Source organism: Pseudomicrostroma glucosiphilum (genome assembly GCF_003144135.1).
Source record: "Pseudomicrostroma glucosiphilum strain MCA 4718 unplaced genomic scaffold BCV69scaffold_20, whole genome shotgun sequence".
NCBI classification, from domain to species: domain Eukaryota; kingdom Fungi; phylum Basidiomycota; class Exobasidiomycetes; order Microstromatales; family Microstromataceae; genus Microstroma; species Microstroma glucosiphilum.
Genome location: NW_020289932.1, coordinates 47,519 through 67,583, shown reverse-complemented (window position 1 = coordinate 67,583; position 20,065 = coordinate 47,519). Strand labels below are relative to the sequence as shown.

General features: G+C 56.8%; 5 protein-coding genes across 5 annotated transcripts; 3 read left to right on the top strand and 2 right to left on the bottom strand.

The window, feature by feature from the left end:
- Positions 1 to 2,904: 2,904 nt before the first annotated feature.
- On the bottom strand, positions 2,905 to 4,246 carry BCV69DRAFT_264359 (hypothetical protein; the record flags this gene model as incomplete). The annotated part of the gene is made up of 2 exons (XM_025490749.1): positions 3,832 to 4,246; positions 2,905 to 3,755 (listed from the first exon to the last, which is right to left on the bottom strand). Coding segments are annotated over exons 1-2 (858 nt in total), but the record flags the coding sequence as incomplete, so codon positions are not given.
- Positions 4,247 to 4,861: 615 nt separating this feature from the next.
- Positions 4,862 to 5,409, top strand: BCV69DRAFT_279276 (nucleic acid-binding protein; the record flags this gene model as incomplete). Its single annotated transcript, XM_025491236.1, has 3 exons — positions 4,862 to 4,961; positions 5,055 to 5,083; positions 5,176 to 5,409. The coding sequence occupies 3 exons, from the start codon at positions 4,862 to 4,864 to the stop codon at positions 5,407 to 5,409; spliced, it is 363 nt and encodes a 120-aa protein (XP_025344922.1).
- A 3,347-nt stretch (positions 5,410 to 8,756) lies between these two features.
- Positions 8,757 to 10,322, top strand: BCV69DRAFT_301785 (hypothetical protein; the record flags this gene model as incomplete). The annotated part of the gene is made up of 1 exon (XM_025494599.1): positions 8,757 to 10,322. The coding sequence occupies one exon, from the start codon at positions 8,757 to 8,759 to the stop codon at positions 10,320 to 10,322; it is 1,566 nt and encodes a 521-aa protein (XP_025344921.1).
- Positions 10,323 to 10,787: 465 nt separating this feature from the next.
- On the bottom strand, positions 10,788 to 12,142 carry BCV69DRAFT_315162 (NAC-domain-containing protein; the record flags this gene model as incomplete). The annotated part of the gene is made up of 4 exons (XM_025495177.1): positions 10,788 to 11,077; positions 11,187 to 11,404; positions 11,490 to 11,660; positions 12,082 to 12,142. 4 exons carry the CDS (start codon positions 12,140 to 12,142, stop codon positions 11,009 to 11,011), a joined length of 519 nt encoding a protein of 172 aa, XP_025344920.1. The 3' UTR covers positions 10,788 to 11,008.
- A 909-nt stretch (positions 12,143 to 13,051) lies between these two features.
- Positions 13,052 to 17,665, top strand: BCV69DRAFT_315161 (NUC173-domain-containing protein). The gene is made up of 2 exons (XM_025495176.1): positions 13,052 to 13,389; positions 13,474 to 17,665. Exons 1-2 carry the CDS (start codon positions 13,132 to 13,134, stop codon positions 17,584 to 17,586), a joined length of 4,371 nt encoding a protein of 1,456 aa, XP_025344919.1. The 5' UTR covers positions 13,052 to 13,131; the 3' UTR covers positions 17,587 to 17,665.
- The last annotated feature ends 2,400 nt before the right edge of the window (positions 17,666 to 20,065 follow it).

Genomic DNA, 20,065 nt, shown 5'->3' with positions numbered 1-20,065 from the left:
CAAGGCAGCCAAGGAAGGTGATGGTTGGTACCGAGGAAGGGGGGAAGACGACGTCGACGGGAAGCGGCGAGGAAGGAGCAGCAAAGCAGAGGAACGGGAGCAGGGGCGGCGCACGGGAGCACCACACACGCTGCCGCGCAAGGGCCTCCCGTCCCTCCAGTCCGTTCGCGCGAGGCCAGACGCAGGAGCCAGCTCGCTTCCGCCCTGCCAAGGGAGACACACCACACACGGACCAGAGGAGCAGATGGTAGACCAGAGACGTGCTAGTCTACCCAGGAACAGCAGGGTGAATCTATTCCATTCCAATTCATATCCAAGATGACAATGGTAACAAGCACAGTATCGCGTCCACATCTCCCTCTCACTTTCGCTTATCCCAACTCTTGCTCAGACTCCTCGCAGCCGCACCATCCAGATCCTTTGCAGGGGATGTCGCAGCGCCAGCCGGGATAGCCTGAGCTTTCGTCGAAGAAGACGCCAGGCCGCTCGTGACCCCACTGCTGCCAGCTTCTCCCTCGTTGCTTCTCAGCGAGGCAACAGAAGCGCTATCACCCCCATCGCCTTCCACATCATACTCGTCATCCGTGTACGCATCGTCTGAATCTGCATCCGCCTCCTGCGCACGCGGGGCATAATCACGTCCCATGGCACCCTTTGCCGCACTCTGCTCGTCCAATCGAGGACCACGAGCCGCATACCCTCCCCGATCCGGTACGAGAAAGGCCTGGATACGGCCCACGACGGAATTCTCCCGTGATTGCTCACCCGTAAAGGCGTGCAGAGGATCGAGAACAGCAGCAGTGGCTGCTGCAATGCCCGAGTGGGGTCGATAGAGATCCGCACCTTCTTCCTGGGGCGCGTCCGCCTCGAGCCCCTCGCCAGCAGTGGTCTGTCTCTGGAAGTCAAAGTGGTCCGAGTGAGTCCACTTGCGACGCCACTTTTGCAGCTTGACACTGAAGCCAGACTCTTGCGGCTCTTCCTCGTCCTCGGAGCTGCCCTTGGGAATGTGGTACGGCAGCGGCGTGTCGCGTAGAGCGCGGTATTGGTCCACATTGCCCTGGTGCTCGTTGCCCACACGGAAGAAGTTCCATTGAAACCTTCGCAACACCTCCAGTAGCGCCAAGAGGAAACTGCGCAATAGAGTTGAACCCGGGCCTGGCAGAAGGTATACGATCCAAGTGAATCGCAGGACGATGTCCGAGACAATCGCAAAGTAGTACATTGGCCAGACCTCTTCAAAGACCAGTTCGTTACGCAAAAGCGGATAACGAGCATTGGGATGGAAAAAGGACCAATCCATCAGGATGTCCCACGTGCCTGAGAAGATCGAGTAGATGCAGGCAAAGGGGATCCAAGCGGCAAGCGCGCCATCTATGCCAGAGCCAGACCTGCGCCAGTTGATATATGTGTAGTAGTAGGGTATGGCGCTTGCATATTTGGTGGCATTGAGCAGATGGATGCGTGCGGAAAAGCCCGAGTCGCGCCATCGACGAATGCATTGACCAAATCGGAGCATAGCTGGGACACAGAGCAGGAATGCGGTCCAGTAGGTGCCGTTAGGTTGGCACTCGGGAAGTTTGAAGTCGCGTTGGTACTCGCAGCCGACGAACCAGAGGGTAGAAATGGACCAAGCAATCGAATTGAGCTCGTCTCCGAGAAAGAAGTCCCTGAACTCGACGCCACCTTTCACCAAGAAGCCGGCTCCGAAGACGCGTAGTACCGAGAGATTGAACCACGCTCTTGACCGAGGATGGAAGAAGGGCAGAGGGTTGAAAAAGAAGACGAAGACGACTACGAGCCAGACTAGTGGCCATGTTGTAGGGGCGATGGCTGTCGGAAAAGGATTGAGGAAGCTGACCCAGAATGCTAGAGAAAGAAGGAGAAGCAGAAAGGACGGCATCTCAAAGTATTGATGATAGTCGAGCGAGGTTCGGGCATCCCATTCGAAGATGAAGGCGGTGTTGATCCTTCCGTACGAGAAGGCGGCCAGGTTGAGACCAAAGAGGACTGCAAAGAGTATGGGCAGGAACAGAGCTCCGTAGATGCGGACCAGCGCTGACCACGATGGTATGCTGGCCTGGGTTTCGGGCTGCATCATTTGCACAAGGCCGGCGACGGTGGCACAAACGCTGACGCCCAGGAAGAAGCCTGTCCGAGAGGCGGATGCGTGATGAGTGGACAAGCCATTTTTTGCGGTCCCTTGCATCCTGAGGCGATCCAAGGCCCGTTTGCGATCGCCGTGCTCGAAAAAGCCGGTAAAGGCATCCTCTGTACTCTTCAGCAAGGCTTCGATTCGCTGGGACTGCACCAGGATAGAAGGCTCGATCTTGGATCGGAAATAGAGAATGGACGAGCTCGTCTCGAGAGTCTTGTCGAACTTCTTGAGGATCTTGCCAAAGCCGTCCTTGTTGAGTACCTTGTAGCTCCGGATGAGCTCCAGGCCGCGGTAGAATTCTGCCATGGCTTCCTTGAGCTTATGGCGAGCAGCCTTGTACCTCTCGGGATCGAGAGTATGATCGCGACCAGCATGGTGCCGTTGGTGTTGTCGGACTTCTGCCGGCGCTGAAGGCGTCTCGCCCTGTTGATCTGTCCCTTCTGCGCCTTCCGAGGCAGCTAGACGTTCCATACGATCCAATGCTTTGCTGCGTCGTCTTGCGCCATCGTCATCCACAGAAGAGACTCCATTACGGTCAGCAACGGCAGTAGCATGACTGTCCGTCTGACTATGTGATTTGATATCAGGCCGACTATGTCGTTCCTCCGCTTGTGCGCTCGAGAGCCCCTTTTTGTTCTTGCCAAAGGGCAGAGGGCTGCTGATCCCCTCGTTGACAAATGGAATAGACTGTGTCCATCGGGTCCGATCTGACGTCGGCAGTTGACTCCCGGCCTCCTTGAAGCGGCGACGATGCTCTGCGAGCTCGCGGAGCTGGAAGATGAGCTCGTCGAACTTGACTTGGGCCTCAGCGAGCCTGTCCTCGTAGAAGTCGCTGATCCTCTCGAGCTCGGAATCGAGGGTGAGGAAGAATGTCTTCTCGGCCGGATCAAAGAAGTGGGACAAGTATTCATCTAGGCGCTTTGGTGGCTGCTTCTTGGCCTTCTTTGACTTGTTACCGGTGGGTGAATCGCTCTTGGCAGGCTTTGGCTTACCCTCAGGAACGTTTCCACCGCCTGTCGTATCGCTCCTTTTGGAAGGGGACGAAGAGCTTTCCATCTCTTGTTCTACTATGTCTCGTTCCGGCATGTGGTCCTCTGTCCCGCTACTGTGCGGATCGGTGCCTTCCCCTCTTCGGGCTTGCCCCGACTCTACATCGCCTCCCCTGGTGTCAGCGTCGGCAACTACTCCTGTCGTCCTAGTGTTGCCGCCTTTCTTGCCTGCACTGAGACGATCCTTGACTGCTTGCGATATCTTCAAGCCAGTTCCATCTAGGAGCACTGGTCTGAGCTCATGAGGGGGCGGAGGACTGGCAGCCAAGTCCTCTGATCGGCCAGTTGCTCCGTAGCCGCCAGAGGTACCTGTCTGTGCAGCTTTGACCCTCTCGCGAAGCTCAGTGAGGGTTTCTTGCTGCTTTCGCGAGGCATTGGCACGCGGAGGGCCGAGGGAGAGGCGATCGGAATTGGGACTATCCAACGATGCGAGGACGAGGAGGCGTTGCCTGTGATGCTCCTCTACTCTTTTGATGAGCTTCTTGAGCCCCTTGTAATTGATGTAAGCCTTCCTCCATTCTTCCACCGCATTGCGGTCGAGGTACTGGGCGCTAAGGGGTCGAGAGGTCATAGAGGCATAAGTTCAGGGTGGATGCCATGCTGCAGATACTCGACGGTCGTACTCACAACTTCATGTCCGTCGTCCCTCAGCGGGAAAGAGATCTGCCGATGCACTACGATGACATGAGGACCACCAAAGGAAGGAAGGAATGTGCCAAGGAAAGAGAAAGGGAGAGAGAGGACTCGAGAGGTGGATCGATAGGGCAAGGAGGAAGGAGGAGGTCAGGTAGAGGAACGGCGGGCGGGAATGATTGAGATGGGCGATTTTCAGCTCTGATGCAGGGTCCAGAGCCTATATTCCCGCCAAGAGATCGTTGCACCTTGGCTCGCCAAGCCCCGCGGCAGGACGATGTGCAAGGGATGATCCTGCGACGGCAGAGATATGTCCAATGCTCAGCTACGGTACTCGAACTTGTCCTCGAGCTCAACGAGGCCTCTCCTCGGCGTCGTCAGGGCAGTGCGGGGCGGGTAGGATGTGCGGTGCGGTGCGGAGAGGGAGCGGATAGCCGAGAGCACGAGCGTCAGTGTACATCTCTGCTGCTTTCAGAGGTGCGTCGGAACGGAAGGAGCGTCGCGCGTTGCAGTCCACTTTTGCGAATCTCTGCCCCTCGTCGCCTTTCCTTTGTCCCCCACACGGTAGCATCATCCAGCATACCCGTACCCCCTCCACACTTGATCAAGCAGAGATGCCAAAGGTAGGTCAGGTGGTGATGTGGGACAGAGCATAACGCTTTCTGGCTACACTCTCAGGCAGTCCCTTCGACCAAGTCAGCTGACACGATGCTCGCAACCTTCCAATCTTCACCTCGGACCTTTCTGTCTCGTTCCGCCACTCGCCTCTGCAACCGACCTTCTTCATCGGATTTGGACTGCATCGGCAATCATAGAACAAAGGCAAAGGTGGAAAGAACCGCAGGAGAGGAAAGAACGAGAACGAGTCGGAGAAGAGGGAGCTCATCTTCAAAGAGGAGGGTCAAGGTGAGTCCCAGAATCTGATGTAGTGGAGAAGGCGCAAGGCGCGGTCCAGCTGCGTAGAGGCAGGCCGCCTGGGAAGACCCAAAGACCCGTTAAGACTGACAAGAGATACTTCTGATACATGTCCCGACCTCGCGATGGCTCAGAATACGCCCAGGTGCTGCGAATGCTGGGTAATGGAAGGTTAGAGGCTCAGTGCTTTGACGGAGAAAAGCGGTTGGGTGAGCAAAGGAAGGGATAGCAGCAGGTCGTGCATAGGAGAGCATTCACTGATCATTGACTGCGATCGAACGATACCTTGCTCTGGCTCTCAGCTCTCATCCGTGGAAAGATGAGGAAGAAGGTGAGGCGGGCAGCGGAGAGGAGGCGGGGGTCAGACTAGCGACTGGCGCAGAGAGCTTACTAGACTCTGCTCTTCTCTCTCTCTTTTTGCAGGTGTGGATCAACACTGGAGACATCATTCTGCTATCACTGAGGGACTTCCAAGATGAGAAGGCAGACGTGATTCAAAAGTACACTCCGGACGAAGCGCGAGACTTGATCAAGCACGGCGAGATCCCAGCAACAGCAAAGATCAACGAGGCCGACGCAGGAGACGATGAGGGCGGAGAGGTGCAGTTCGAGGAGGACTCGGGAGAGGAGGACGACGAGGATCTCGATGACCTCTAGAGACTGCGCGAGAAGTGGAGGCAGAGGAGACAGGGCAGAGAAAGGCGTGCAGCCTGGAGTCGATGCTAGAACGCGTCGACTCGCTGCAGACGACGAGGAGTGGGGGACACATTGTTCGGCTCCTGTTTGGGCTTCGGCTGTGTTACACGGCGGCAACAACACCTCCAGCATGCTCGCTGTTGGGGTCACGGTCTTCCCTCATTGGGTTGACGCCACAAAAGTGTATTTCCTTCAAGCCATCTAGATGACATCGACTCATGCACACGAGATCCAGACGTCTGAATCGTACACGATCGAAGAGCAAGAGTTGGCAAGGCTACCGATTGATCGCCAGAGGGTTTGGCTTTAGGGACAAGTTATGACCAGGACAATGGGTAGGCTCAGATTTAGACTCTGCGTCAGTGGCGTTCATTGTTTGCGCCACTACGCTGGCAAGAAGAGTGATCGAAGGGGTCCCTGCGTCGAGGGTGAACGATCGTAGGGGACCCTGCGTTTTGTGGAAGCTCGAAGATGAGATGAGAAGTGATCGAGGCCCTGAAGCTATGAGGGCGCAGACGCCTCGCCATTGCGGTGATGCAACGTTCTAACACCCACTGATCTCAAACTATCGTCCAGATGCCGTAGCTGCACAGCATGTGTGTCTCTCGGAAGCAGAGCAAGTAATGGTAAAAAGGGGATCCGAGGGTCAGACACGAACGCGTTGCAGAGGTGGGCAAGAAAAGGACGACTGCGAGTACATTTTAGACTCGTTGCCGAGTTGGCTAGGCCCACGTCGACTTCGTTCCAACGAGGTGCGTGCGTCGCCGATTACAGTGTATCGTGCGTGGATAAAGACGATATCCGGCTTATGACGATGAAAGAAGGGGAGCGTGCGTACATGCATTTCCTGGACAACCGAGTTGGTAGTGGGATTCGAGAAGAGGAGTGTATACACGGGTACGACTGTGGCTGAAGAAGGGGAGCGTGCGTTGGTTTCGAAAATAACATCTGGGAATTGGGTGAAAGAGTGTCATTTCCAAATTGAAGAGGAGTTTGAGTCACTGATAGTCTGGTTGGAGGAGAATAGCCCGCCAGCAGTACTTGAATTCGACGAGATCAAGATTGGGGCTCCTATTAAGGCTCCTATTAAGGCTCCTCTTTGAATTCGAGGGGCCCAAGCGGGTGGGTTCCATTCACCGTCAAGAGCACCATCGCGCTGGTCAGGCGATTCAGGATTAATCACGTAAGCAATGACCCGTACTGTTACCCCAAGATCGGAGCGCAGAATCGGTAGAGTGGTCAACGTCACGCGTTTGACGCGAAACCCTGGACAGGGTTTGGTGTGGCGTCGATGGTATGCTACTTTGGCCGCGTAAAGCGAGTGCGATACGCGCCGGCTACTAAAGTTCATGATAGTGCTGCAAGGAAGACGTATGCGTGCCGATAGTAAAGTTCACGATAGAATCGGTAGGTTCAACTGGAGCCGTCCCGATTTCTAGGCACAGGGAATTGTAGTGGGTGCAGTCACTTCGTCTTGCCAAGTATGGCATGGCACCACTGATGATGACATCGCACCGTCAAAGGTTATCTCAAACTTTGCACTTGGCGTGGCTGTCGACGCACAGGAAGGAAAAGACAGAAGAAATACGTTTTGAACGACTCCTGGATCCAGACGCGTCGACCGCCGGGCCTTGGGCAAGCGATGAGGAGTACGCGTGGGAAATCCCCACTTTGACAGACTCGGTCGCGTCTTGATACGACCTCGCTTGGCCCTTAGGGCCGCAAAGTCTCCCTCATTCCATTACCTGGCAGCCCGCTTAACGAGACACCGAGGCTCTATTCCTCGCCTGGCTGGCTTACCCCTCACTCCAAGGACAAATTAGAGGGAGGTGCACGGACGGTACCCGAGCCTCGCTTCGCCTGACTTGCCTGCACGGGGGGGAGATTGCACGTCGTTCGTCGTCGTTGCTGGAACCTTAAGTGACAGAACTCAGCTCGGCAAACATGCCCCGTGGTAGTCCGACGCGGAAGGGGGCAAAGGGCCGCGCCAGTCGCAATGTGAGCCACGAGGGAAGTCTTCGGGTTCCCAGCGTACGGAAACCTGGGAGTGGGCGCCCTCGAGTCTTTTAAGTAAGCGTGAGGGTCTCACAAGGTTCGAAGAGGGGTGGGGAGGGTGAGGCCTGGAAAAGATTGATTGGGTTGCCGTAGAGGTCCCAGCGGTGTGCAGCCGGTCCCCAGGGCAGGGGTACCGTGGGTGGCACGAGTGTGTAATTTCGCACGACCAAGGAATCTAGATTTGTATCGGGGGGCGTGCGGCTTCACGATGAAGTGATCCTGACTTGGCGGGCCCATTCAACGCGTCGCTTCCCGTGCGCGACAAAGTTCAGTACCCACGACGAGCGCACGCAATAGTGGACATTTTGGAGTTGAGTATCGTTGCAATATGTGGTGATCCTGCAAGTTTGACATCTGTGGAATGCGGGTCCTCGACATGACGACGACGACGCGGGGCAATTGATGCCGAGATAGCTGGTGACGGGTCAACTAGAAGAGAGCTGCAGAGCTGCACGATGGTCAGGTACGTCAAGGTGTGCGTGTGTGTGCGTGTGTGTGGCTCGGGGCAGGAGCAGCAGGAGCAGAGGTGGGGGGAGGAGGGCCGGAAGATCTGTACGAAGCTCGGAACGTCGGCCGAGTTGGCCATCAACATCTTGGTGTGCAACCTTCCTCTGGCAAGATGCCTAGCTTGGGAGTGTGGGTGGGTTTCGGCTGGCGCGCAGCCGGATCGAAGATCGGTTCTGCACGCTCGGATCCCTGAAGGAGCGGAGAGGATTCCATCAAAGCCCGACAAAGTAAGGTTCAGCACCGATGGGGCTCCTGGCAGCACAGATGCACGCTCACCCGCACCGGCTGGCACTCGCTCCTCTTCCCGTCCCGCGTCTCCCCACACACACGCAGCGTGGGTGTGGGTGCTGTGCGGCCGGGCGCTTCTGTGGACCTCGCATACACGGCGACGAGCTTGGCCGAAGAAGTAGAGTGGTGACTGGGTAGAGGGGGAGGTCAACCAGCTTTGCATATACATAGACGGTCATCCAGGAGCAATGTCATGCCAGCTTCCGGTACACATCGTCCTTTTCCTCGGCAGCCAGTCAACCCTCCTTTCCCCCACGTCACCCGCCTTGCTCTCCACGTCACTCGCTTGCATCGACGCCCATAAGCCCTAGAGCCAACAACCACGATCACCCATTGCCACCTCACGCTCATCCCCACATTCACCTTCATTGTCGTCGTCGTCATCGCCAGCATCAGCATCAGCACCACTCTTTCCACACTGTCCATACTCTCTTCTCCTCACCACTGCCAATCACAAGATGTTTGCCTCCACAAGTTCAATGCTGCAAAGTCCAAGGCCGAACCGCCGGTGCCGCGAGGCAGCCGTGTGTATCAGCGTCGAGACACTCAGCCCCCTCGCACCTGGTCAATTCCATCGCGAGGACCTCTCCTCGGCCTTTGAGCCATCAAAGCCCAGCATGTACACACTCTCTAGCTTCAGCACATCAGACACCGACTCTACCTGGCCACTCACTCCGCCACTCGGCGAAGCAGGAGTGCAGCGCAGCGATGACGAAGACACCGACGAGGATTACGGCGTCGGATGCTCCTGGGCAGACTATGGTCTACCAAAGTCCCTCCACCGCACTTCGAGCAACGACTCTTTCCAATGCCGCGGCCTTGGCATGTTCAACATTCAGTTCGACGACAACAGGTCCTCTACCCTAGAGGCAGCAGCAACAGCTTCCACGGCGATGAAAGCCCCTACTTCTACACTGGCTCACTCCACCTTTGCCCAGGCCGTGGATGGACTTTCGTCGCCCATTGCCTTCTCGAACCACAAGTCCGACTCGGCCGCTACCACCAACACAAAGCGACGAAGGAGCACACTCTCCCGACTGAGGGGTCTCTCTACCTCTACCGGCAACGATGAGGACAAGGAGAATGCTTCACCTACCTATGAGGAGTTTGTCCAGCCCGGCAGCGCTGCCCGCAGGATGAGCAACTTCACCAACGAAGCCAGTCCTACCAAGAGGCGTCCCACTACTCCTGTACGACCACCAAGGCCAGAGACACTAGTGTGGAACAGCAACTTTGCCGTCACCTTTCCTACCAGTCGTCGGTCGAGTGTTCAACACAATTTCCAGGAGGACATTGGTGAGGAGAGTGACGAGCACTCATACGAACCTCGCGAGGCACAAGATGCCATCTCACCCTTGTCGAGCATCACCGGTGCACCTCGTCTCTCATGGCTCTCCAACCTTCGGAATCGTCATGCTTTCCCCCTCGATTTAACCTTTGCCATCAACACCTTTTCACCACGGGGCCAAGCAGGCAGGGATACCTCTCGTCTACCCCGCACCCTAGCTGTGCACCGCAACGACACCATCTCCAGCATCAAGCAACGTCTCTCTGCAGCTCTCAAGACTGCCGGACTACCCACTTCAGCCGATGACCTCATCGTCAGTCTTCGCAGCAGTGAAGTCGCTCCTCAAGTCTCGCCACGCATCCGTATGAATAGCATCGTCGACTACGACGCCGCTGCTACACCTCCAGCACAGATGGGCTTTGCTGCACGCAAGGGATCCGCACCCCTGCCGTCGCCATCGTACACTACGCTCCTCTGGGCAGCAGCAGCAAGGAGAAGAGCCTCGGCTACACCGGCCATGACCTTCTGCTCCTCAACGTCCCCCAAGAAGTCAAAGGTGACCACCCCCAGCACGCCTTTGGATGGCAACTTGCTCAGCATCGACAATGATGCAGCGGCTCTCACTGCTCGCTGGCGCGAGCTGGACGACGATGAGGCTACTTTGGATCAGGTGGGTGTGACACCCAGCGACCAACTCGTCGTCGCCCTTCGTCGCGCCCACTATGTCCACTTCTAGACCTAGATTGCATAGACTGTCGCCCCGCTCTTCTTCATTACCGTCCTTTTACCGTCGCCACCATCACCCACACACACACTCTTCTCACGAGCTCTTCAGCGCCCGTCCCTCCTTTGTCTCGCCTCGCCTCGCCTCGTCTTTCAGTCTCGTGCTTCGTCGTCACCTTAGCCAGTACCCTCGCTCTCGCTCTTGCCTCTCCTCTCCATCTTTTCTCGTCAAGGGCAATCGTACCCTTTGTAGCATACAAACCCTTTCTCAGCGACAAGCTCGATCGATCGTCTGACGTCTGTGCTCTGCTTCACCATAACCTCGATCGGCGCCAACTGGCGCAACCTGCTCAAGTGCTGAAGTGCTGCAGTGCGGGCCAGCCTACTCTAGACGCTAGTCTGCCCTGTGTGATCGTGCTCGTTGATTCAAAATTTTGTGATGGCAAGGGGTCAAGTGATGGGGAGGGGGGTGGGAAAGATCAAAGTCTGAGCATTCCAACCAAAAGGGGGGAGCAAAGGAAAGAGCAGGACCAGCGTAGCACCCAGGCGCGTCGCCTGTGTAGTCCTGCCTGTTCCCCTCCCACATCCCAAAGGTAGATGAGCAGAGGATTCCTTCTCCTGCCTCCCCGAACCAGCTAGACCGAGATTCGTATACAGTGTGCCCCGCCAGCCTCTCTACGTCCCTCACTCGTCTGGGATTTAGTCGAGCTTCTCGACGTCTGCCTCCTCACCGTCCTTCTTCTCGTCGGCCTCGTCGAAGTTGGTTGGCTGGGGAGGAAGGAGGAGGGGGGAGGGGGGGCAGTAGAACGGAAGAGGATGAGCAATCGGCGGCCACTTGTGCGTACCCTCTTCCCTCGCTGCTTGTCTCATTACTCACCACGTCCGGAACCTCATCGTCACCCTCTGCACCACCAGCACCACCCTGTGCTCCCATGTTGGCAGCGTTCATGGCCTGGTAGCTCTCTGCCAGCTTTCGCAGACTGGCAAGAGAGTCGGGACCCAGCTGAGAGAGGATTCCAGGTACGAGGTCGGTGAGCTCCTTGTCGGCACCAGCTCCGTAGACGGCGTAGGTGTTGGAAGCGCCAACGCCGTGGACTAGAGAGGAGAGGGTGGCAGGAGCGTGTCAGCATACATGAAAGTCTCCTCCTTCTTCCCCATATTCGTACGTGCTACCACTTACCCTTTGGCTGCTTGAAGTGCAACACGTTTCCATCTTCCCTGAACATGTTGACCTCCTCGATGCCAGATACGGGCTGCACGTTGAGCTTCTTGAGGGCGGCCTGTAGCTTCTTGTCCTCACCCACGGTTCCCTTCTTGGCCTGAACCTTCCTTCGGGGGGTACCCTTACCACCTAGTAGGGCGTGATAGGGGAGCGCATGTAGCCAAGGCGGAGTAGGGGCAGGGGGGAGTGGGATCGTAGGTGGAGTATACCAGTCAGCGGGGGCCGCTCATCTGTGGCGCTTCTCCTTGTTCATGCTGCTATCATCTGTCCCTGCTACTTGTCTGAGTGGGGAGCCTTGCTGCCGCTCCTCCTCCTCCTCTTATGAGCTACAGCTCTTCTCCTCAGCACTTGACTCTCCACTTCTTCCTCTCATCGTCTTGACGTCTGCTCTGAACATTCTCTCTCGTCTTGTTCATATACACCTCGGGCTCTGCTTTTGACGCCGTCCTCTCTCCCAGCCCCTCCTTTGCTCATCTCCCCCTCGCCAGACTCCTCGCAAGTCCTCGCAAGTCCTTCCTTTCACCAGTGAACCCCCTTGTCCTCTACTCACCCGTTCGGTTGTTGGCGCTGAGTGCCTGTAGCTTAGCGAGCTTAGCCTGATCAAGAGGCATGATGGATACGAGGGTGGGTGAGGGTGGGAGTGGGAGTGTTGGGGGAAGTATGAGAGACAGTCGTCAAAGGTATCACGATCAGAAGTTGATGAGGACGACGATGGTCTTCCTCCTCGCCTCTCCTCGCCCGAGCTGCACCAACTCTTCGCCCCCGCCCTGCCTGCCTGCTGCCCCGACTTGCGCCCGCCTGCCTGCCTTTCCGCCAAAGCCATGTGGCGCGGCGCCGGTGGGTTCGGATCCGAGCGTCTGCGGTGAACAAAATCACAAGAGTGCTATAGGCGCTTTGGATGACATTGGTGAGGTTCAAGCTCATGTGAATGGGAGTAGACGAGGCCTCAGAAGGACATGCCATCGATATCAGCCGGTATGATCAACTCAAGCGGGCCAATGCTAGGATCCATCACGATACGCGTGCGCATGCGCATGTGCAGCTCCACCGAGGTGGGTCCACAAGACATTGCTGCTGTGACCAGACGGGTGAGGGCTGTAACGCCCTGACCGCTGCTCCTGGTGTATAGCTGTTTCAGGCCACCTCGAAGAATCCTCAATTCCAGCGTAGCATGAGAGAGCCTTTCAGTCGGCCTTGCAGGCCTGCGAAATGCGGGAGAAGAGTCAGGTACTCGGGCGAGACTGCTCACCCCAGAAGACGTGGCAGCCAGATACTCCTTTACACTCTGCAATTGGCTGTCTAACTATCCCCATGCCGTCCTTTGCAATACCAAATGACCTCCACCACCTTGCTGATGGGATGGCAGTAGTGGTAGCGTCGGTGAGCTGCCCTGCACCCAGATCCGTGCCCGGATCTTCCTGCCGCGGCTCCACTGCCCCGCTCGAAAATTTGGCCTCTGTCCGCCCGGGAGGCGAGGCGTGGGTGGGTGGGGACTTCCAGGTAGGTAGGTAGCCTGCTCTCGCTGCTCGCATCACTTCCAGCATACCACATAACCCCCCGCATACATCCTCATTCCCAGCCTCGTCTCTGATAGGATAAGATGGCTACTGCGTCTGCGTCTTCTTCGGCGCTGCCTGCACCGCCGCCAGACGCAATGGTAGGAGCCCTGTCCAAGCTTCGCACCCTCCTCAACTCCAAGCTGGAGAACCAAAAGACCCCCGCACAGCTCCTCGTCGCAGTGGAGCAGAGTCTGGACGAGTCTCAACAGGGAGGTAGCGAGGGGGTGACAAAAGAGAGGTCAGCGGGAGAGTACTACCTTGCGTTGGAGTCGATGCTGGAAAAGGCAATGGCAAAGGGGGTGAGTAAAGGAGATGTAAGAGGGGAGCATGCTAGCCGCTTTACCTTGTACTGACAAGCCCTTGTCCGCCTGCCCCTTCTACAGTCGCCTGCCTCGCTCCTCCCCTCGACGTTCTACATTCTCGCCATTGTCGCCCCATATGTCTCTGCGGGCATCCTGCGAGCTCGCCTCTCCACCATACTGCCCGCACTGCTCTTTGTGCTTTCCAACCCCCACCCACCCAGCACCTCGGTTGCAGAATCTCACTCTGCCCTCTTGCGCTCTGCCATGTCCATCTTTCTAGCCGTCCTCACCCCTCTTGCCAAGGACAAGGCCGTCTTCCAAGCTGAACCTCAGCTCAGGGCCTGCTGGGACGCCACGCTCAACCTCTGCGCAGACAGCCGGCCAAAGGTTCGCCGGAGAGCTCAGGAGATTATCACGAAGCTGCTCAGTGGTGGAGACGAGGAGGACGAGGTGGGCATCTACTCTAGCGAAAACCCACACCCGTATGCTGCTAGGACCGCCGAGTGGAACATTCGCACTCTGGCTTCCGTCTCTCAAGCAGGAGGAGTGGTGCCAAAGGCAAAGCCGACTGGCAAGAAGGGAGCTGAGAAGGCTGCCCCGCCGTCAAAGTACGACGTCAAGAAGGGAAGAGCTCAAGGAGCGCCAGAAGCCGCAAAGCAAAGACAAGCCGATGCAGCTGGAGGTGCCAGCATTGGTATCTGGGTCTGTGGCTTCTTAAAGGGCGTCGTTGGCAAGCTGCCAGAAAAGTACATTCCGCAAATTTGCGAGGATCTTTTGCACCTGCCTGCCCTGCAACATCCCTTCCTCACTGTATCCACCTTTGAAGTCTTTGAAGCTCTTTACCGGCCAGCTCGTCTTGTCAGCGGCCCTACCTCGGGTACAGCGGGCTCAGGTGCTGCCCTGGCTGCAGCCATGAGCGGATCTGCCTCGTTAGCAAGCAACCTCAAGGAAGCTCCGACGTCGCTCGTACGGACGCTAGAGGCCATCAACTCGGAAGCTTTGCGCCCAGCAACCACCGACGTCCAACTCCTTCCGCCTTATCTTCGAGCACTCGAGGGCGCAGTCGTGTCGTATGCACGGTATGACGGAGGACAAGCAGCCTGGGCTCTGTTCCCCGCGCTTTGGACACAAGTCGTGGATCTCAGTCTCAATGCCAAGAGCGATGCCAGCAGGACCTCCGTCGGCGTCCGTACGGCAGGTCGCGAAGCGCTCAGCTCCTTTATCCGCTACTGCATCCCCGAGACGGCCATCAAGGAGGCTCTTGCGGGTCAATCTTCTAGCCCTGCTCTGGGCAGTATCATCGAGTCAATCGAGTCTGCTCTGGGTCGCCACGCACTGCGCTTCACCCACTCTCGCGGAGATGTCCTTCAAATTCTGGCAGTGCTCGTAACGAGGCTGCGGGTCAGGCTTGCTGCTGATGGCTCATCGGCAGCTGCAGAGCTCCTCATGCCGCTCATTAGAACCGTTGCAGACTTGCGACAGACGCCCAAGTTTGAGCATCGCGAGCAAGCTGATCTAGTTCTGGGAGCCGCAACGGAAGTCTGCGGACCGGAAGTACTTCTCAAGGAGCTCCCCCTCGGACTATTGGGCGAGGATGGACCTGGCAAAGAGGGTCGAGCTTGGTTGCTGCCTCTGATGCGGGGCCGTATCACGAACACCAAGCTCTCTCACTTTGTCAACGAGATTGTACCCCTCTCCGAGAAGCTCTTCAATGCTCGCGCGGCAGCGGAGAACAGCAAAGGGCGAGCAGTAGAGGCCAAGATGTACGAGGCGCTGATCGATCAACTGTGGGCCCTCTTCCCCGGATACTGCGATTTGCCAGTGGACCTCACTGGTGCTCTGAGCCAGAAGTTCGCCGAGCTCCTCACCAATGTCCTCTACACGCAGCAGTCCCTCCGACCGAGTGTTCTCCGCGGTCTCACTCTCCTCGTCGAGCGCAACGAAGCCCTATCCCGCAGCGGCGCTCCGGACGAAGTGCTGAAGCTCACTTTTGGTCTTACGCAAGCGCAAGGAAAGGCTCACCTGGACCACCTCATCAGCTTGGCTCCCGCCTTCCTCTCCGTCTTCTCGAACCTCCTCACGCAATCGCCTTCCTCTTCTCGCGGCTACATTTCGGAAGTCATTGGGGCTTACCTGCGCATCCTGCCCGCCAACGGGGTCAATGAGACCTTCACCAAGATTCGCGGCATGCTGCAGACGTCGCTCACTGAGCTCGTCCCTCAACGCGATCGGGAAGTGGGACCACATGCTGTCCCGCCCGTGGCACATAGTATGCTGGATCTGCTCATCACTCTCGTGCCTTTCCTCGGCGTAGAGGACGGCAAGTCTCTCCTCGAATTGTGTGAGAGCAACGAGCTTCTACGGAACGAAGATGCTGGAGTGCAAAAGAAGACCTACCGTGTGCTTTCGCGCTTGCTCGATGGTCACAAGGGCGAGGCTCTCCTCCGGTCAGGCAAAGGAACGGCTGTCAATGTCTCTTCTCTGCTCACGAATGTGCGAAAGGCGACCGTGGACGTGGTTCAAGGAGCGAAGCGAGACCGACTCAACCTCCTCGCTGCCATGGTCCCTCGCATTCCCTCTACCGAGCTCCACCTCTTACCTTCGATCATCCCTGAAGCAGTCTTGGCTACCAAGGAAACCAACCAGGGCTCGCGAGAGACGGCGTACGACCTGCTGGTGCAGATGGGTGAGAAGATGGACGGAGGTGGCAAGATTAAGAGGGGTTTCGTCAATGCCGATGCGCAGGACGACAAGGAGGGCGGTGAGGGAGAGGGCGACGACGACACGTCCATCAAGGACGACTCAGAGGTGGCTGCCACGCTGACTGAGTACCTCACCATGGTGGGCGCTGGACTGGCGGGAGGATCCCCACACATGATCTCTGCCTCGATCACGGCCTTCTCCCGTCTCATCTACGAGTTCAAGGATCAAGTCCCACGCGACGTCGTCGACGAAGTCATTTCCACCATTGAAGTCTTCCTCAGCAGTCCCAATCGGGAGATTGTCAAGAGTGTCCTGGGCTTCGTCAAGGTCGCCATTGTCTCCCTGGAGTTTGATCTCGTCAATGCTCACCTCCCCGCCATGGTCCCCGCCATGCTCAAGTGGTCTCCAGAGCACCGTGCCCACTTCAAGGCGAAAGTAAGGCACATCTTTGAACGATTGATGAGGCGCTTTGGTTATGAGCGTATTCTCGAGCTCACAGACGAGGAGAATCGCAAGTTGGTCAACAACATCAAGAAGCGCAAGGAGAGGGCCAAGAGGAAGAAGGCTAGCAGGGAGGGAGAAGAAGACGGTGGCGCGGAGGCGGATGGAGAGGATGCCGTCGCTACTGGTATTGGAGCTCGAGCACCCAAGAAGCTCGGCATGGACGCCTTTGAAGAAGCCCTCTACGGAAGTGAGAGCGAGATCTCAGACAGCGACAGCGATGACGATGGAGCTGGTGGTGGCGTGGGCAACGTTGCTGCCAGTCTCGCTCGCAAGGCAGCTGGTGCGCGAGGAGCGGGAGGCAAGCCCTCCCAATCTCGTGACAGCAAGCCTGCACGTCGTCGTCGTGGCGATGCAGAGGACACCTATCTCCTCGAAGACGACGATGAGCCCATGGATCTGCTGGACCGCTCTGCTTCTGCTGCAGGAAGGATTGTCACTGGCCGTGGAGGTGCACCACCTAACGGAAAGGGAGCTGAGAGGAAGCGTCGCCCGGGTCAAGAGGCTGGCAAGTTCTCCCTAGACGAAGAGACTGGCAGGATGGTCATCGACGACGGCGAGCGTGGGCGTGGTGATGCTGACGATGGTGCCGCTCAGGACCTCGGCGACTTTGGTGCTGCAGGAGCCTACATCGAAGGCGGTCAGGGCGTCGGTGGGCACACGCATTCTGGCCGCGGTGGAGCAGTCAAGTTCAACAAGAACAACAAGCGCACTCGTCAGCAAGACCTCGAGATGGAAGAGGCACTCGTTGCACAGGAAGCTGCTACCGCTGCCGGTGCTGGAAAGAAGGAGAAGCGACCTCGCGTCGAGAGGGAGAAGATTGGGCGGGACTTCAGAGCCAAGAAGGCTCAGGGCGATGTCAAGAAGGATGGACAGGACCCATTCGCCTATGTACCTCTCTCGCAGATTGGTGGGAAGAAGGCAAAGAAGGGTGGAAGAGGTGGAGCGCCAGCGCTTGATATCACTGGCAAAGGTGGAAAGAGGAGGTGATGCAATGGGAGGAGCAGATGGACACGAAGCAGACGATCAGTTCACTACAATTTCAATCTCATCAAAATTATCATTTGCTTAGTCTTCAGACGCTATGCTGGTCGTCGGAAGTGACTATGTCTGATAATGTGTGTGGCTATGGTGACAGGAGAAAAGCAAGAGTAGTAATCATCTTCAGACCTGTGATCGTGACACAAGTAAGATCGAGTGTTGCTCATCAGCGAACATGCGACCGGCTCTCGTAACTGGGTATTTTGGCGTAACTTCGGATCTTGCGCTTGTCCTTTCCGCTTGCAGCATGGAAGCTCAAGTACCTGCCCTACTGCCAGGCGCAACTTTGGCCTAACTCCCGCAACTTCAGCCGTTCTTGCCTCCAGGGCATGTAGCGTCTTTGAAGATCATAGTGATGCATCAATGTGAGAACGTAGAGTCTAGTATGAAAGCTATGCGGATGAAGCTATTTGGATAACACTATACGTATAAAGCACGATGGATGTTTCGCTCTCGCCATCGAAGAACGCGGCGCTTTCCCTCCGGCTACAGATACCCGTTGGCTGTTCAAGGGTGTCCGCTTGGTAAGTCTCGAGCATCGAGAACGAAGAGGCTAGGTATCGCTCTGTGGTCTCTTGGCCAATTCAATTCCCTGCCAATCCGATAAGAGCATCTTTCGGGCGGTCCCTGTCGTAGCAGACGCCAACTTAGATAGCAAAACGTTGGACATCCGTCTTGCGTCACCCTCGTGGGAGCGATATCCCGCTCCCCTCGTGGAAGCGATATCGCACGATCGTACTCTTCGGAGGCTGCCAATCGCGTACACGCAGTCAAGGGTAGTGACGAGCCACACACGCCTGCACGAAGCTTGCACGATGACTCTGCGGTCAATCTCGGTTGGAGGGTTGCGGCAATACCCGGGATTGTCAATCTCGTAGCGCTTACCTCAGTAGCAGCCGTCGTATACATTAGTGGCTTCCACCTCACCACATCGCGGCTGTGAAGAACGCACGTGTCTCGAACACTTCGTGCACCGATGGTCTGCTCGGCGCCAAGAAGTAACACTTCGAAAGGGGTATGGATTGAAAAAGTCGTGACAGGATTTCGGGTGACGAGCTCTGTAGAACAGCAGCTACACGGACGGTGGGGGCCTTCTCATTGTACAATGGTCACCTATCTGGGATCAGAGAAGAGGAGTGACAACGAGAAAGGCAGAATGGGAGGTGATGTAGGAGACGCTCGTATCGATTGAGGGTTTCAGGCGAGGTCGGTAGTCTGAAAGACCGACCCTGGCGGGCCACGTAGGAGGACTGTTGAGATCGATGATGATGGGGGAAAGGGCTCGCAGACTTGTAATCTGTTCGAACCGCGATTAGCGGCGCTTCTTGCTTGAGGCAGAGGCCGACTTCGGGCTCGCCTTAGCGCGGGTTGGCTGGCCCGATTTACCCTCACCTTGCCTTTTTCCAACGACTGGGTTGGTGGAAGGACGACGAGGAGGAGCTGCATTCCCCCCGAGGCTGGGTCTATCATTGCGCTCTCTAGCCTCGTCTACCACATCGAATCGACACATAGCAGAGCGCGCCGCTTGTCCTCTATAGCCCGGCGATTTGGACCCCACCGTGCAACGGTCAAGCTTGCGAACGTCAGCACGGAGTGTCCAGCCACGAGACTCGGACTGGATGTAGATACAGCTGATGGTGTGTACACGTTCTGAGACGACTGGAGACAGCGTGACAGATGACTAAGTCGATGAAGGTGTGCTGCACCATTGTAGCAACAAGAAAGGAACTCTGTTGTCTTCTATGGCGCAAGGTGTGTTGTCATGCATGTATTGGCACATGCTTGGTGTCTGCCTTCTGTCAGTCGTACGTGTCAAAGTGGAAGTGGTCCTTGAGGTCTTCTTGGAGCATGATTACTGTCCGTATGACTCTCCTGCCGCGCGTGTCCACTAGTCGAGTCTGTGTAGGACAGGTGGCTCCAATCTCGTATGTGGGTTGTAAGCATCGTGATTCAGGGCAGGTCGACGGTAGGTTGATTGTGTGGACTTGATGTCCTCGTATGGGTAGTGGAAGCCTACTTTCATAGACAGCGACTGGTAGCTAATATCATGACGGTCGATGTATCATGAGAGGTGCCAAAGTAAGCGACTTGGAGGCATAGCGGGACCTTCTTCGTCGGCTGAGCTCGCTTGATGGCCTTGCGCGTCTGGTCGTTTGCAGTTGACATGGCAGATCAGTGTGTCCTTATGATGAGTCGAGTATAGTCGTGACTGGTTGTAGCTTCGGTGTCGTGAAGCGCTATGTCAGACGAGTCGCATTGGTGTTGAAGGTGAGTCACAGTGTGTGACGGTGTCTGTGGCAAAAAGTAAGGAGTAGATGTACGTGCTCAGCTCCTTGACGCTCATTGCGTCGTTTTAGGTGACACTGGACTCACTATCAGTGTGCTTAGCTACTCGTCAGCCCTTGTTAGTTGGGCAGGTGTCGGTAAG